The sequence below is a fragment of the Xenopus tropicalis genome, chromosome 2 (genome assembly GCF_000004195.4).
Source record: "Xenopus tropicalis strain Nigerian chromosome 2, UCB_Xtro_10.0, whole genome shotgun sequence".
Classification (NCBI taxonomy): domain Eukaryota; kingdom Metazoa; phylum Chordata; class Amphibia; order Anura; family Pipidae; genus Xenopus; species Xenopus tropicalis.
The window spans coordinates 72,800,739-72,815,506 of record NC_030678.2 but is presented as its reverse complement, the minus strand read 5'-3'; the positions used below and the strand labels follow the sequence as shown (position 1 = coordinate 72,815,506).

The 14,768-nt window shown below is 40.3% G+C and overlaps 1 protein-coding gene across 1 annotated transcript; it reads left to right on the top strand.

The window, feature by feature from the left end:
* Positions 1-435: 435 nt before the first annotated feature.
* Positions 436-12,541, top strand: mpc2 (mitochondrial pyruvate carrier 2). The gene is made up of 5 exons (NM_001016695.2): positions 436-540; positions 8,313-8,353; positions 8,542-8,626; positions 9,618-9,729; positions 12,285-12,541. Exons 1-5 carry the CDS (start codon positions 438-440, stop codon positions 12,340-12,342), a joined length of 399 nt encoding a protein of 132 aa, NP_001016695.1. The 5' UTR covers positions 436-437; the 3' UTR covers positions 12,343-12,541.
* Positions 12,542-14,768: the final 2,227 nt, after the last annotated feature.

The following is a 14,768-nucleotide window of genomic DNA, read 5'->3' as shown; positions in this document are numbered from 1 at the left end:
ATTTCACAATAACAAACACATCGCGTTGTCACTTTATGTAAAGTATTAACTTATATATAAAATCACAGCAAAAACACAGATTTCACTGCAAGTAGTGGATTGAAAATTCCGTAAACACAGTGTTATAGACTGACATCTCACTCAAGCAATAAACATAAAGCTGCCGCTAAAGATTTACGCTTTTATATTTCTACAGCACAATTGGCAAACACACAGGCCCCATGACAACTCGCACAAGCAAATCAACGGCCCCTTTACATAAACTCAGAAAGGAAGTAGGGTGGAGCCAGTGCGCTGTACAGCTGCCCTCCGACCAATAGAAAGGGGTGTTTATACCAACGCCCCCTGTCAGACCTTGATGTGGATGAGTGCACTTCCTCAGCGGCTTTGCCCTCCAAGAAATTTTCATTTAGTGTCCTACTGTCCTGTGAGAAGAAATGGCAGCGGCAGTCGGGTTGAGAGCGACTTACCACAGAGCTTTGGACAGGATAGAGATGATGCTTCCTTCCAAGTTACGGCCTTTGTACAATCACCCTGCAGGTACATTTAGTATAAGGAAAGGTGCAACTTCTTCTGCACCCCGGCATTCTGCATCGGGTGTGTGTTTGGGGTGGGGGTGTAATTTGATTGGCATTATCTTAGCGTGCCGTGTATAGAACGTGGATCCGTTTATTGGAATAATACTAATAAGAATTTATATGGTGTTTTTTGTCATTGCTCAACAAAAAAGGTTAAAGAGAAGGTCATGTATCTGTACCTGAATAATCAAACCGTGGTTGTCAAGACGTTTTAATGCCCATATTGTTATGGGAAGGGCACCTGTTAGAAACTCCTGGCAATATTCTGATTAGCATTTATGTTTAGTTTTGCACATGGGCAGAGTTGTGAGAAAGGGGTCAGTTTCTTGGCAGAATTCCATTCATATTACATGTAAGTGGAACATGCACAAGCAGATCTGTTGTTTTTACCTTACATGTGCAACCTATTTTATATGTACCTTTTAAAGGACATTTTTTAAGTTTATAGCTCTGTAATAAAAAAATAGATTATAGGAACCAGTTTACTTCTAGTTACTCGGGTTAGTCTGTTTGAATTCATACATTTGAAACTGGCTTTTCTGCTTTCAAACGACTAATTTGCCTTACTAGTCTAATGGCTACTCCTTTGACCTGTTCTACTTGATTTTTTTCAGTGACTCCTTTATGTGCAATAGAATGCCATATACCCAGGTCTTTATCATTTGCTTATTTAAGTACTGTTTCAGTACCGTTAGAAATCTCTTCCTTTCCTTTAATTTGAATAGGATGCTACTGATGCAAGTTTTTACATGATGAGGTTTTTGTAGGCATATCTCACCAAGGTGTGTCCACACTGTATTGCAGAAACTTTTGGAACTGCAAAGACGACAACAAAAAGTAAATAACTCCTTTAGCCTGAGGATCATTTGTAACTTGTTCTCAGGCCCGGATTTGTGGAAAGGCCACAAAGGCCCGGGCCTAGGGCGGCACAAGTTTAGGGGCGGCATGCCGCCCCGCCGCAACAGAATTTTTAAAATTTGGCTCCCATACGGAGCAGTCGGGACCTCTCCCCACTGCTCCGTATGGGAGTTTAAATGCGCGAATGCGCATGCGCACTCAGGGGGAGAGGCCACCGCGCGATTGCGCACTCGCGGGGGCGGCCTCGGGGCACCGCCAAGTGAAATCCGCTCCCTGCTTGTTCTAGGACTAAAGGTGACCATACATTATAAGATCCTCTCGTTTGGCAAGGTCGCCAAATAAGCACATTTATTTCTCCTATATGCCCACCTTATGGCCAAATGATTAGATCACAACAACAGGGATACAGGCCGTCGGGTCGAGGCCCACATCAATGAGCAGATGCTGTCTTCAATCTTATGGGAAAGTCAAACCTTTCTGATCAACATTGTATTGGTTTGGTTGGCCTATCTGAAGGCCCCATACACAAGCAGATACACTGCCGAATTTGTCTAAAGGGGCCAAATCGGCAGCTTAAATCTACCTGTATATGGCCATCTTAAGATGGTTACAAATATTTTTGCACACAGGTCATTGTAGTATACGAAGACTTCCAAGATAAGGACATACATTGTTTTCTCCACCAGTAGAGTAACAGCAGGGGTACACTGAGCGATTAGTTGCCCAGCGACAAATCCTCATTGTCGCGGGCAACTAATCTCCCCAAGTTGCAAGTTGGAGTGATATCACCTTCCTCCCCTCAGCTGATCAGCAGAACATTGGGAAGGTTGCAAGATAGCTCCCAGTAGATGAAAGCTCAGAATCACTGAGATGGTGTCTACATACCAATATTACAACTGCTATGTTAGCAGTGTAATTTAGAAATAATAAGTATACCATAATAATCATGACAGAATCCCTTTAATGTGATAACACAGCTGGGTATGATTGTCCAGTAACAATCTTTTTTCATATTAGTGGCGCTCTGCATAAGAGCTACTTCTATTAGGGATGTTCTGGGGCCAGTCAGGGCCCCATGTTTTTGGGGCTGCGCCCCATACCTGCTCTGTGCTAACCTTTTTGGTGGCAGAGTAGGTCAAAAAAGGGCTGTATCACTAGTGCAGACTGTGCAATACCACTCTCTGCACTGGAAGAGTTATAGTTAGAAAAGTTACCAGAGGTGGCTTTTTGTTGCCCCTGATAGCTGGCCACTTACTGCCGGTAAGGTTCTTACAGCAGGAGCGGCTATGGTGCCAGTGTAATTCCTTTAATATTGTACAATTTAGTGCTGTATTTTTATTATGTTGAGAGATAACTATGACCTTTAACACAGTTGTTCAGGGTTAAACTTTAAACACAGTGATCTTAAAGTTTTAAATGTTTTGCATGGGAATTTATATATCACAATATGAATGGAAACAGCCTGCACAAAAACATACCTTTCATGGTGTCTAATCAAACCTAGTTGCTGTTAACTTGCACTGAATCCACTTTTTCAGATTCGACCAAATACTGAACTGAATCCAAATCCTAATTAGCATAAGCTAGCATATGGTTAAATTTTAAACTTCCGTGTTTACGTGACAAAAAGTGATTTTTAAGATTCAGTTCAGCCAGGACCATGGATTCGTCCGAAACCGAATCCTGCCGAAAAAGGAATCTTGGCCAAATCCTGGATTCGGTGCATCCCTAGCTATTTTGCATCAATGTTAGTAAACCAGTCCCCTTTTGGAGTATATCTTACAACAATTTTAAGTTAGTGTAAGTGCTTTTTTTTCTCCACTTTGCTGAAGTTAATATTGTCAAATTTAATGTGGAGTTAAACTGGAAACATTTTTTTACGTCTAAAAGTTTGACATAAAAAATGTTTTTGGAGTAGGGCATAATATTGAAAAAAAAATAAAAATAAAAATGGCGTTTAGATAGTCGGGAATATTTTGATGCAACTGGACTCAACAGTTGTCTTAACATCACTTTTGTGATTTCTCCCCTAAGTCTGCACTAGGGACATCTGAGAAAGGTGAGTAGATGGTGGCTGCTCTACTATTTTACTGGGGTTGCCATTTTTCTGTCTTCTGAATGGAGCATTAGTCCTGGGAAAAATCTTAGGCACCCCCAGTGAATTAGTCTCTAACATATCGCTACCCCTCCAGTGAGTAAAGCTGGCCATACACGCACCAATATTATAGTTAATCAGTGTGTGATATTGGTAAAAGCCGTTGATATCGGTCGATCGGGCAGTACTGAAAATTTTAATCAGGCACCTTTTTGAAGTTGCCTGTACATCATAACAATGCTGAATCATCAGATAGCGATAAAGAACTCCTTTGTTTTTTCCTTGCATGTCTGACAATTCAGTTCTTAACTTTAGTAGAGTGGACAAACGATTTTTCCTACGACCAATGGTCATGGGAAATAACGTAATTGTAGCCTATAGAGCCACCTTAAGGCTTTTCTTCTCCTATAAGTGCATTTTTCAGTGTTCCTTTTTAATGGGTTATTTTCTTGTTCCCACCCATCATTTTTATTCTTTGATTGTTATTATTTGGAAATGTGACTAGCAGAATGACCATGTTTGAAATAAATGGTTCTGTAATTTAAAAAAACAAAAAAAACAAATAATGTTATCAAAGATTTACTTATGTGCAATTTCATAGTCCAGAACTGAAAACCTGATTTGTCATAGGTAGCATAGGTAGGTACCACCCCAACTGATATCTTTCCTCTAGATCAGTGCTGTCCAACTGGCGGCCCGCGGGCCGCATGCGGCCCGCGACCCCCCTCTGTGTGGCCCCCCACCTGTCTGGCTGCTTTGATGGCTTACTCTTGTGTAAGCTTTAAATGGTATCAGTACTGTGATTAATTGCCCCCCCTGCATGGTTCTCACCTCAGATTCAGGCTGTAATCAGGCTGTATTGTTTAAATATGTAATCCCCTGTGTTGTTCACACCTTTTAATCTCTGCATTGTTCACCCCCTGCAGTGTTCACACCTCAGGCTCAGGCTGTAATCACCCATATTGTTCCCCTGTTCACACCTCAGGAGCAGTAGAAACCCACAAATAATCCCTGCACACTACAAAAAGAACATATACTGAGGTGGTACTGCAATTAAAAAGTTTTTTAATATATAGTTATTGTGCAGACTGTAGGAGCAGTGCCAGCATTGTGTCACTGTAGGCTGCCTGTGTGTGCCATACACACAGGCATCATAGGGCAAGCAGAGTATGGCACACACAGGCAGGGTAGGGAAGGCAGAGTATGGCACACACAGGCAGAGTATGGCACAAACCAACCAAGAATGGCAAACACAGTGAAAGTATGGCACACACAGGCAAGGTAGGGAAGGCAGAGTATGGCACACACAGGCAGGGTAGGGAAGGCAGAGTATGGCACACACAGGCAGGGTAGGGAAGGCAGAGTATGGCACACACAGGCCAAGTATGGCACAAACCAGCCAAGTATGGCACACAGGCAGGGTAGGGAAGGCAGAGTATGGCACACACAGGCAGGGTAGGGAAGGCAGAGTATGGCACACACAGGCAGGGTAGGGAAGGCAGAGTATGGCACACACAGGCAGGGTAGGGAAGGCAGAGTATGGCACACACAGGCCAAGTATGGCACAAACCAGCCAAGTATGGCACACAGGCAGGGTAGGGAAGGCAGAGTATGGCACACACAGGCAGGGTAGGGAAGGCAGAGTATGGCAGGTTTTTGCTGTACTACAACCATTAATATGGGTATGGTCATGTGATAACATGGGTGTGGTTTCAAGTGGGTGCGGTTTCAAAAAGGGGAGTGGTCAAAACTGGCTTCCATTATCGGCCCTCCACCACGTAGGTCGGAAAAATTCCGGCCCTCGGTACAACAGAAGTTGGACAGCACTGCTCTAGATGTTCAAACATTCTTGGTGGGATTTTCTTTCCTTTTATGTGTTTTGTACTGATCCTGGGTGATCAGGCCTTGTTTGCATCAGTGTTCTAATTCATCCCAGAGATGTTCTGTTGGGTTGAAAGTGAAATTTTTTGGCAGGCATGGATTTTTAGCGAACTTCCGTGTTTGACCTTTGGCAAAAATTTGGCGCAGAAAAAATTAGCTGTGTGGCAAAAAAAGATACATGCTTCAGAAAAAGTAGTGCATGTCCAAAAAGTTGTGCGATAGCTGTGTTGTGTGAATTTTTTGCTGTTTCACAAATTTTTTCAGTTTCTAGAATTTTTCAGCAAAACGGGACGTATTCGCTCATCATTAGTTGAGGTCTCATGTCTTCCCCTCCCACCTCTGCAAGTCAGTTCTATATGGATCTTATTATTGTTATTATCTTCCTAAAGGGCCTCCTCCAATCTGTTTCTATAAAACATAAAGCACATATTTATCAATAGTGTGATTGTATCATGTCATTATACCTGTATCAGCAACTATACTTGTTGCTTTAAATAGCTAGTTCAAATAATTAGAAGGAATGTCCAAATCTATTGACTATTCATATGCAATACTTATGAAACACATTGTTTTTACAGTATTGGATTCCATAAATACTTGCTTTTATTTGAAAATCTTTCACATAGCTGGTTTCTGAGTACTGAACCTGCTATGGTTACATTCACATGGGGTGTCCGTGTACTTTTTGCTTTACTGTAAAGGGCCCAGTTAAGGTTAGAGCCCCTGGCCCAGACTGGCAGTTTGGGTATTTTCACACATGCCAGAGAGGCTGCTGGGAACTACCAGTACTTTACATTAGGTCTATATTTGTGGGTTTGTTTGGGTCTGCACTATTTTGTATATATTTGTGCATTAGCCCATGCATTTGAAGGGTGGTATTCTGTAATTATTTAGCGTAAAATCTCCACAGTGGCATTTTTGCAGATTTATATGTTTGCTGGATTAATATGGCAATATTACCCAGATTTTGCAAGTATGTGTTATTCATGTTTTGTCAATCATAGCAGAACATTTTCTAACTTGTTACGATAGAATCAAAACAACAAAACTCTGACTTAAGCTCTGTAAGTTGCATCCAAACAGATGGACCTAATTATAAATGATTTCAGCAGTGTGGGAAAGGGTTTTTATTTTTAATCAAGAGATTTATTTTTGTGTGTGTCAGTGTTCCTTTATCCAAGTACAGGTATCGGACCCCTTATCCGGAAACCCGTTATCCAGAAAGCTCCGAATTACGGAATGCCCGTCTCCCATAGACTCCATTTTAATCAAATAATTCAGAATTTTAAAACTGATTTCCTTTTTCTATGTAGAAATAAAACAAAACCTTGTAATTGATTCCAACTAAGATATATTTAATCCTTATTGGATGCAAAACAATCCTATTGGGTTTAATTAATGTTTTATTGATTTTTTAGTAGACTTAAGGTATTGAGATCCAAATTACGGAAAGACCCCTTATCCGGAATACCCTTGGTCCCGCGCATTCTGGATAATGGGTCCTATACCTGTACCTTGGAACAAAATTTGTGTCAGGCTGGAACTCACTATACCAGCAGATTGCTAAATGAGTTCACTAATAATGCTAATTGCTTCAGGGCATGCAGACAAACTGAGCACAACAGTGTGTACTTGGTAGAACTATTCTAAAAGCTAGAATTTGATATCAAGCAATGGGCTATATCAATAATCCATGCTTGTAAATAATAATAGCCAGTTCTTAAAAAGCTACTGTGTTAATAAAATAACAATGAAGAAACCAGAACTAACTATAAAGCTGGCCATACATTGCTGGATCTGCTCAGGCACTCCAAGAAAGTCTCCTGGGTCTATTATAATCATAACATGCACACTGACTGTCAGGTCTCATAATATGGGGAACAACGGGATATGTGGTCAATCACTTTCTTAATCTTCTTGCTAATATCACAGATGACGCCAGTAACAGGTCACATTGCTACAGGGCTGCTAGCATGCCTATATTCTTTACTAAGAATGGATTTAGCTCCTGTGACATACATACAGAGCAGGTGGTAGGCACATGGAAAGCCCCCTCGAGCTTCGGCGTCTTTCACTTTTAAATATTCCATAAGTGAATGCAGTATGATTTAGGTAGTGATCGACAGGAGGATTAAAAGAAAGGGAAGAATTAAAGATAACGCCAACACACCAGGCTTCGGGAGACGAAGGTAATGAAGGTGGAATTAAGCTTATGTCCCACAAAAATAGGAACTGCTGTGTCAAGAAACATATCCAACCCTGTCCCTGTGAGCCAAACAAACGGATACGGTACAAGCAGCCATACACTCTACAGCCCCCTTTCTAATGTTGTGTGCATTTTAGCCAACCTTTTAAACAACTGAAACAGCAGGTGGTAAAGAGGCTCCCTACATGCCACCTTGTGTTGGCAGATGCATTTTAAAAACTGGCCAATTGATGATCTGACTGATGTCCTTAGTACATAAATGTTGGTTAGAATCTTCAGGACATCACACGTGTACCAAGAATCCAAAGGTGGGGCAAACGATCAATTTAGCCCAATATCGCCCACCTTACCTGGGCATATCTGGAGAAGATCCACTCATTTGGTGACCTCACCAAACAAGTGGATCTTAATGTGTAAGGACACCTTTACTGATGAGTGTATTGCCAACTTAAGGCTAAAGGCATGTGGTTCATCTATTACGTTGGTGTACATAAACCATGTGTAGTTGTGAAATCTGGCGTAGGGTCTTGTTTACATAGCAAGATACTGGTAAGCGGTAGAAAAAATTGTAATGTGTCATTGTCCTATGCCTATGAAGAGTATTTTCTGAATTGCATTAGGAACTTACTGAAAAATGATTTGCATTGCTTAAATACAAATCTTATGTCCAATATGTATTTTCTTTTTCTTTAAGGTCCTAAAACAGTGTTCTTCTGGGCTCCAATAATGAAATGGGTGAGTGCTTGTGTTCAAACGGTTGTTTCTTAAAATAAATGACAATATTATATGGTAAAATTTATCTGGATTTTTAAAAAGCAGCAGCTGGTGTTATTCTGCTGTAATAGTAAATTGCTCAGTAATAGAATGGAATGCAAAATCTCCTGTCCTACCACTACATTAACTGAGAGCTGTCTGTCTGTCAGGGGTTGGTGATTGCTGGGCTAGCCGACATGACAAGACCAGCAGAGAAACTTAGCACAGGACAGTCTGCAGTTCTAACAGCCACAGGTATGTGTTTTAATTTCCTACATTTTTTTTTTTTTTTTTTATAATGGGCCACAATACTGCTTTCATGAATCTGCACTAGCTCAAAAGATCACATATCCTTGTGTTTTCTGCATATATGCACATTTCACTTTCAAAACCAATTTCATAGTTTTGTTTATATTTATTTAAATTGCATTATATCAACTAGGGTCATGTATGGGCATTCGTTCTTTCCCTGACACAGGGAAACAAAACACATCAGTTAATGGCATTCCTCAAGCAGAATCCTGTATTAAAATCAAACAAAGGTATTTCTGTATAATTCATTTTGAAAATGAACATTAGGCAAGCCACTTTCTTACATTCCCAAATCCCTCAGCCTTGTCAGTTGTCCCCTTCAGCCTCTCTTTACTGCTACAATGCGGTCAGCCTGTCAACAGAACAATGGGCAGCTAGCAACATAACAGCTCTCACTGAGACCTAAGGCTGGTGGCATGTGGGGTGATTTGTGGCCTACGGTTAAATCTCTGCTACCATGGGCAACAAATCTAACCTGAATAAAGTGAATCGCTGATGGGAAGGCATATGCAGAACGTTTTTCATAACCATCCGAAATTTTTCTGTGCAGGAAACATTTGGAAACATCGAAAAAATAACCTCTGCGTATGTTTTGCCACTGGTGATTACCTTTTTACAGTGGCAAAGCATTCAGGCGCAATTTGTCGCCTGTGGTAGCAGAGATTTAACCGCGGGCGACAAATCTCCACATGTGCCACCAGCTGTATAGGAACTGTTTTCTAAGCTGTCACAACTGCTTTAGTTTAACAGCTGTGCAACGAGTAGGTTAGTCGCCCTGCAATTAATCACTGGTGGGGAAACATGCACATAGGCGGAGGTCCGTCCATCTTTGGCTGCTCCATGTTTGTCACTCAGGGTGCTTCAATTAACACACACACTCAATTAACCTCTTTTTTTTTTTTTTTTTTTTATTTTTTTTTATTTTACTTCACAGGTCTCATTTGGTCACGTTATTCCCTTGTGATCATTCCTAAAAATTGGTCACTGTTTGCTGTAAACTTCTTTGTTGGTTGTGCCGGGGGGTCCCAGCTTTTCAGAATATGGAGGTTTGTATATTAAAATTATGACTACAATTTGGAACTATGGTTCCAAATACAATGTACTCCTAATTGCTCTGTATATTTGGAATGGGGAAAGAGCATAAATACAATACACATACCATTAATTAAAATTGCATTTAAATCAAATGTGTATATATAAAGGAGTATGTTATGCCAGCAGCAGAAGACAGGATTTTAATGTGACTTTTAAGCTTGACATGAAAGTTATAGTAGTTTTCTTTAGTGTTCCTCTTTGCCTGCAGCCAGATTGACTCAGAGGGTTATCTGGCCAGTGTCACTGATCAGTCTGCATAGTGAGAACTCCCATCCAGCTTTCTCTGAGTCTAGAAATGTGATCCTATTTAGGCACACTAAGCAGAAATGGGTGCAAAACTGCATACGCAAGCAGTTTTGTGCCAAATTCCACTTAATGTACCTGCACCCGGGTCAATGCATTGGCTCTGGGTGTAGGCACAACAATAAGATTTTTGAAGCATAGGGGCAGATTCTCAGCTTTCATTTATCCGTGAGACTAGGGGGCTGATTTACTAAGACATGAATTCGAATTGGAAAAATTCCGATTGGAAAACGAACATTTTGCGACTTTTTCGTATTTTTTGCAATTTTTTCGCGAGTTTTTCGTAGCCATTACGATTCGCTCGTATCTTGTCGAGACTTTTTCGTATTGAACGCTCGTAAGCGGCGGGCGAAACTTTCAGACTTAGCATGATTTTGGAAGCCTCCTATAGGACTGAATGGCACCCTGCAGCTCCAACCTGGCCCAAGAAAAGTCACCATACTGAAGCTTGAATGAATCCGAACGCTACGAAAAAATCGCAACATTTTGCGCAACTTTCGGAATGGCTACGAAAAAGGCGCGACTTTTCGCGCAAGTTTTAACGCTACGAAAAAATCGCCAGATTTTGCGCAACATTCGGAATGGCTACGAAAAAGTCGCGATAATTTTCCGAAAAATCGCCAAATACCGATCATTATGAAAAAAACGCAATCGGACGCATTCGGCCCGTTCGTTAGTAAGTAAATGTGCCCCTTGGTGTTTGCTGGCAGATATTGGCTGTGTGTGCCTGCACCTTCAGTGCTTCCGGGTACAGACACAATTAGATTTTTCAAGTGTACTGGCGCTTTGTCAGCTTATATTTAGGCAGCTGATATCGGTAAAAGCCTTGGATATTGGTCGTTTCGTTGATCGGGCAGTACTGAAAATTTTGATTGTAATGTTAACGCTGAATCGTCAAATAGAGGTAAATAATTCATTGATTTTTTTACCTGCATATCTGACAATTCAGCTCTTAATGTTAGTAGAGTGGCTGAACAATCTTTCCTATGAGCAATGGTCATGGGAAGATTGTAATTGCAGTGTGTAAGGCCACCTTTACCCTAAAACAAAATCTATAGATTACCTGAAACAATTGCTAGCTGTGTGCCACTAACCTATAATATAGGCCCAGATCAAAGGTCCTGTATTTGGAAAATCTAAATATTTTATTGTATATATTGTGTTTGCAAGGGGAGGCTTTAAAGATAATTGGTGGACAAGATAGAAGAAAAACAAGCATTCTTGTTTGTTCAGTTTACAACCCAATTGTGTTGTGTTTGTCCCCCCCTAAGTGATTGAGTTTGTTGATCACTTATAATCACAGAAATGTTTTCCTATTGGAGCCATGGGCTGATACAACCTGCCGCCAGGGTAAGAAAAACAATGTTATTGCTGATAGTTGTGCAACAAAGCAGACTTTTTGTCTGTAGCTTCTACTTCCCACTGTGCCAGCATTGTGTAAGTTCTGACATCAGAATGCCCCAATTACATAAATGGGCAACTGGATTTTATTTAGATTACGCTTCAGTTTCATACTTTTGTGGATATAGATACTATACAATACTATTTTCAAAAGAAGTCAGTTGCTGCAAGCCTCACTGTACCATTTTATGCCTCTTCCATCTGATGTAAAGTGGTTGAATTTACACTAAGGGGCTGATTTACTTACCCACGAACGGGTCGAATGGAGTCCGATTGCGTTTTTTTCGTAATGATCGGTATTTTGCGATTTTTTCGTATGTTTTGCGATTTTTTCGGATTCTTTACGAATTTTTCGTTACCAATACGATTTTTGCGTAAAAACGCGAGTTTTCCTATCCATTACGAAAGTTGCGTAAAAAGTTGCGCATTTTTCGTAGCGTTAAAACTTACGCGAAAAGTTGCGCATTTTTCGCGTAAGTTTTAACGCTACGAAAAATGCGCAACTTTTTACGCAACTTTCGTAATGGATACGAAAAACTCGCGTTTTTACGCAAAAATCGTATTGGTAACGAAAAATTCGTACAGAATCCGAAAAAATCGCAAAACATACGAAAAAATCGCAAAATGTTCGTTTTCAAGTCGGAACTTTTCCAATTCGGGTCGGATTCGTGGGTTAGTAAATCAGCCCCTATATCTGTTATTTGATCAAGCTTTAACATTTTGTACAGTGCTACAAACCTTTTGCTGTATAAAAAAAAAAACCTATAAAATTGTTAAACAAATTTTGTATTTTGTTATATAGGTACAATCAGGATCTTAAAGCTAAAGGTATTGAAGTGAATCAAGAAGTAAAACCTTGAGCCATTCTTAACATATCATCTGTGGAATATTTTAACGGATGGAACAGAACCTAACTGTGGTATTTTACATGAATTTATACTTCTAATTACATCACTGAAGATCTAAAAGGAGTCATGTTATTGAAAAAAAAACTCACATTTCTTATGATTTTAGTTGAACTATTTGTAGCCTAGCAAATTAATAAAGGATGAAATTTAAGTTTGAGTTTCGGCCTTCTAATTATATGTTATAATTTAAATGACCATTCCACAAAACCACTGTAGTAGTGGTAGTGTTTCTTAAAAACAGACATCATCATTTGCACCCTAAATAACACTTATGGACCGGTTTGCTGCAGAGGTCTGTATATCACTGCCCTTTGTGAATCAGCCATTGAATTTTGCATCTGATATTGTCAAAAGTGGCTGACATGGAGACAGCAGTGTTTATACTGTACAACCTTTGGGTTTTCCCTGGACAGGGCTAGCCATGTTCTTCATTTCTCAGGTTGATAAACTTGAGTAAAGGTCCCCATACACGGGTCGATAGTAGCTGCCGATATCGGTCCCTTGGACCGATATCGGCAAAATGATCAAATTACCCTGGATTCTCCCAATATTGCCCACCTGTAGGTGGGGATATCGGGAGAAGATCTGCTCACTTGGCGATATCGCCAAACGACCGGATCTTATGGTGTATGGGGACCTTTGGTCTTTACTGCTGAGCTGCAATTTGGAGTGATATCACCCCCTCCAGGTAGGCAGATAATAAGATATCAGCTCCCTGACACCTCTGCTGATTCAGGATTCAGCTGCCTGAACTGATAATGTATCCATGGCTAATAGCACTATATATAATATATAGAGCCAAAGTATCTACGGAAAGAACCACACTCACAGGGCTTAGGTGCAACAAAAAAATCTTTTAATGTGAAAAACAAAAAACTGACGTTTCGGCTGTGGCTACAGCCTTTCTTAAAGTTACATAACACAAGTATAGTAAACCCTTAAATAATGTGAAAGGCGGGAAATAACACCAGCGTGACCTCCCCCACCAGGTAAGTGACATAATTCAAATAGTAAAAAAGGGGTAAAAAAGGTAAGTATCCTGGATATCCAGCTAAGTATCTGTTTAAGTATCAAGTGTTTTGTGAAATTAAACCACTGCTTAACAGAGCAGAAGCTCCACAGTGCGCTGAAGGAAGGGAGGAAAAAAGCTGGTAGGCTTGATGTGATACATATACATTGTAACTAGAACGTAAAATACATATACATTGTAACTAGAATGTAAAACACACAATAATAGATTGTTACAGATCAAACACAAATAAAATGTTATCAGACGGTTATGTTATAGTGCAGGGGTCCCCAACCTTTCTTACTCGGGAGTCACAGTCAAATGTTAAGGAGGAAGTGATGGGGGTAACGGAGGGAGCTGAATCCTTATGGGTTGAGCTTCTCACAGATAGTAAAGAATCTACCAAGCTAATTGTAGGGGTATGCTATAGACCCCCTAATGTAAGCGAAGAGGAGGAGGCCCAGCTCCTGTTGCAAATAGAAAAGGCTGCTAGTTTGGGACAAGTGATAATAATGGGGGATTTTAATTACCCTGATATTGACTGGGGCAATAGTACTGCCAGGACAGTAAATGGGAACAAGTTTATAAACTTGCTGCATGACAACTTTATGTCACAGGTTGTTGAGGAGCCAACCAGGAACAATGCTATACTAGATCTAGTGATCTCTAATGACCCAGAACGTATAGCAAATGTGCAAGTGGTTGAACCCCTGGGTAATAGTGACCATAATGTTATTTCATTTGATGTTTGGTGCAGGAAACAAATTTACACGGGGGCAACAAAGACACTGAATTTTAGGAAGGCAAATTTTAGCTCCTTAAGGGCAGCGCTTCAGGGCATAGATTGGGGCATTATGTTTTCTGATAAAAATACAGAGCAGAAATGGTTGTCATTTAAAATGATATTAAATCATTACTGTTCTCAATTCATTCCATTAATAAGAAAAAGTAGAAGTGTTAAGAATCACCCTATGTGGCTTAACTCTGAGGTAAAGAAGTTAATAGGGAAAAAAAGGAAAGCTTTTAAGAAATATAAGTCAGAGGGGACAGTAGCTGCGTTTAATGAATATAAACACTATAACAAGTGTTGTAAAACAGCAATCCGGAAGGCAAAGATAGAAAATGAGGAGCGCATCGCGGCCGAGGCCAAGACTAACCCCAAAAAGTTTTTTAAGTATATTAATAGTAAAAAGATGCAGGTTGAGGGTGTGGCCCCATTAAGTTATAATAACAATATGGTTACAGCGGATACAGAAAAGGCAGATGTGCTTAACCAGTTCTTTTCTTCTGTGTATACAGTAGAGGAGCCAGTGGGCCAAGTCTCACCCAATAGCTTCACTGTTGCCTCAGCTCCAACTACACAGTGGTT

What these genes read in the sequence shown, in the direction of transcription:
- mpc2 (NM_001016695.2), top strand. Translation starts at nt 438, where the DNA reads ATGGCAGCGGCAGTCGGGTTGAGAGCGACTTACCACAGAGCTTTGGAC. An exon ending in GGGCTCCAATAATGAAATGG is followed by an intron (nt 8,354 to 8,541) that starts GTGAGTGCTTGT and finishes TCTGTCTGTCAG; the next exon opens with GGGTTGGTGATTGCTGGGCT. An exon ending in CAGCTTTTCAGAATATGGAG is followed by an intron (nt 9,730 to 12,284) that starts GTTTGTATATTA and finishes TTTGTTATATAG; the next exon opens with GTACAATCAGGATCTTAAAG.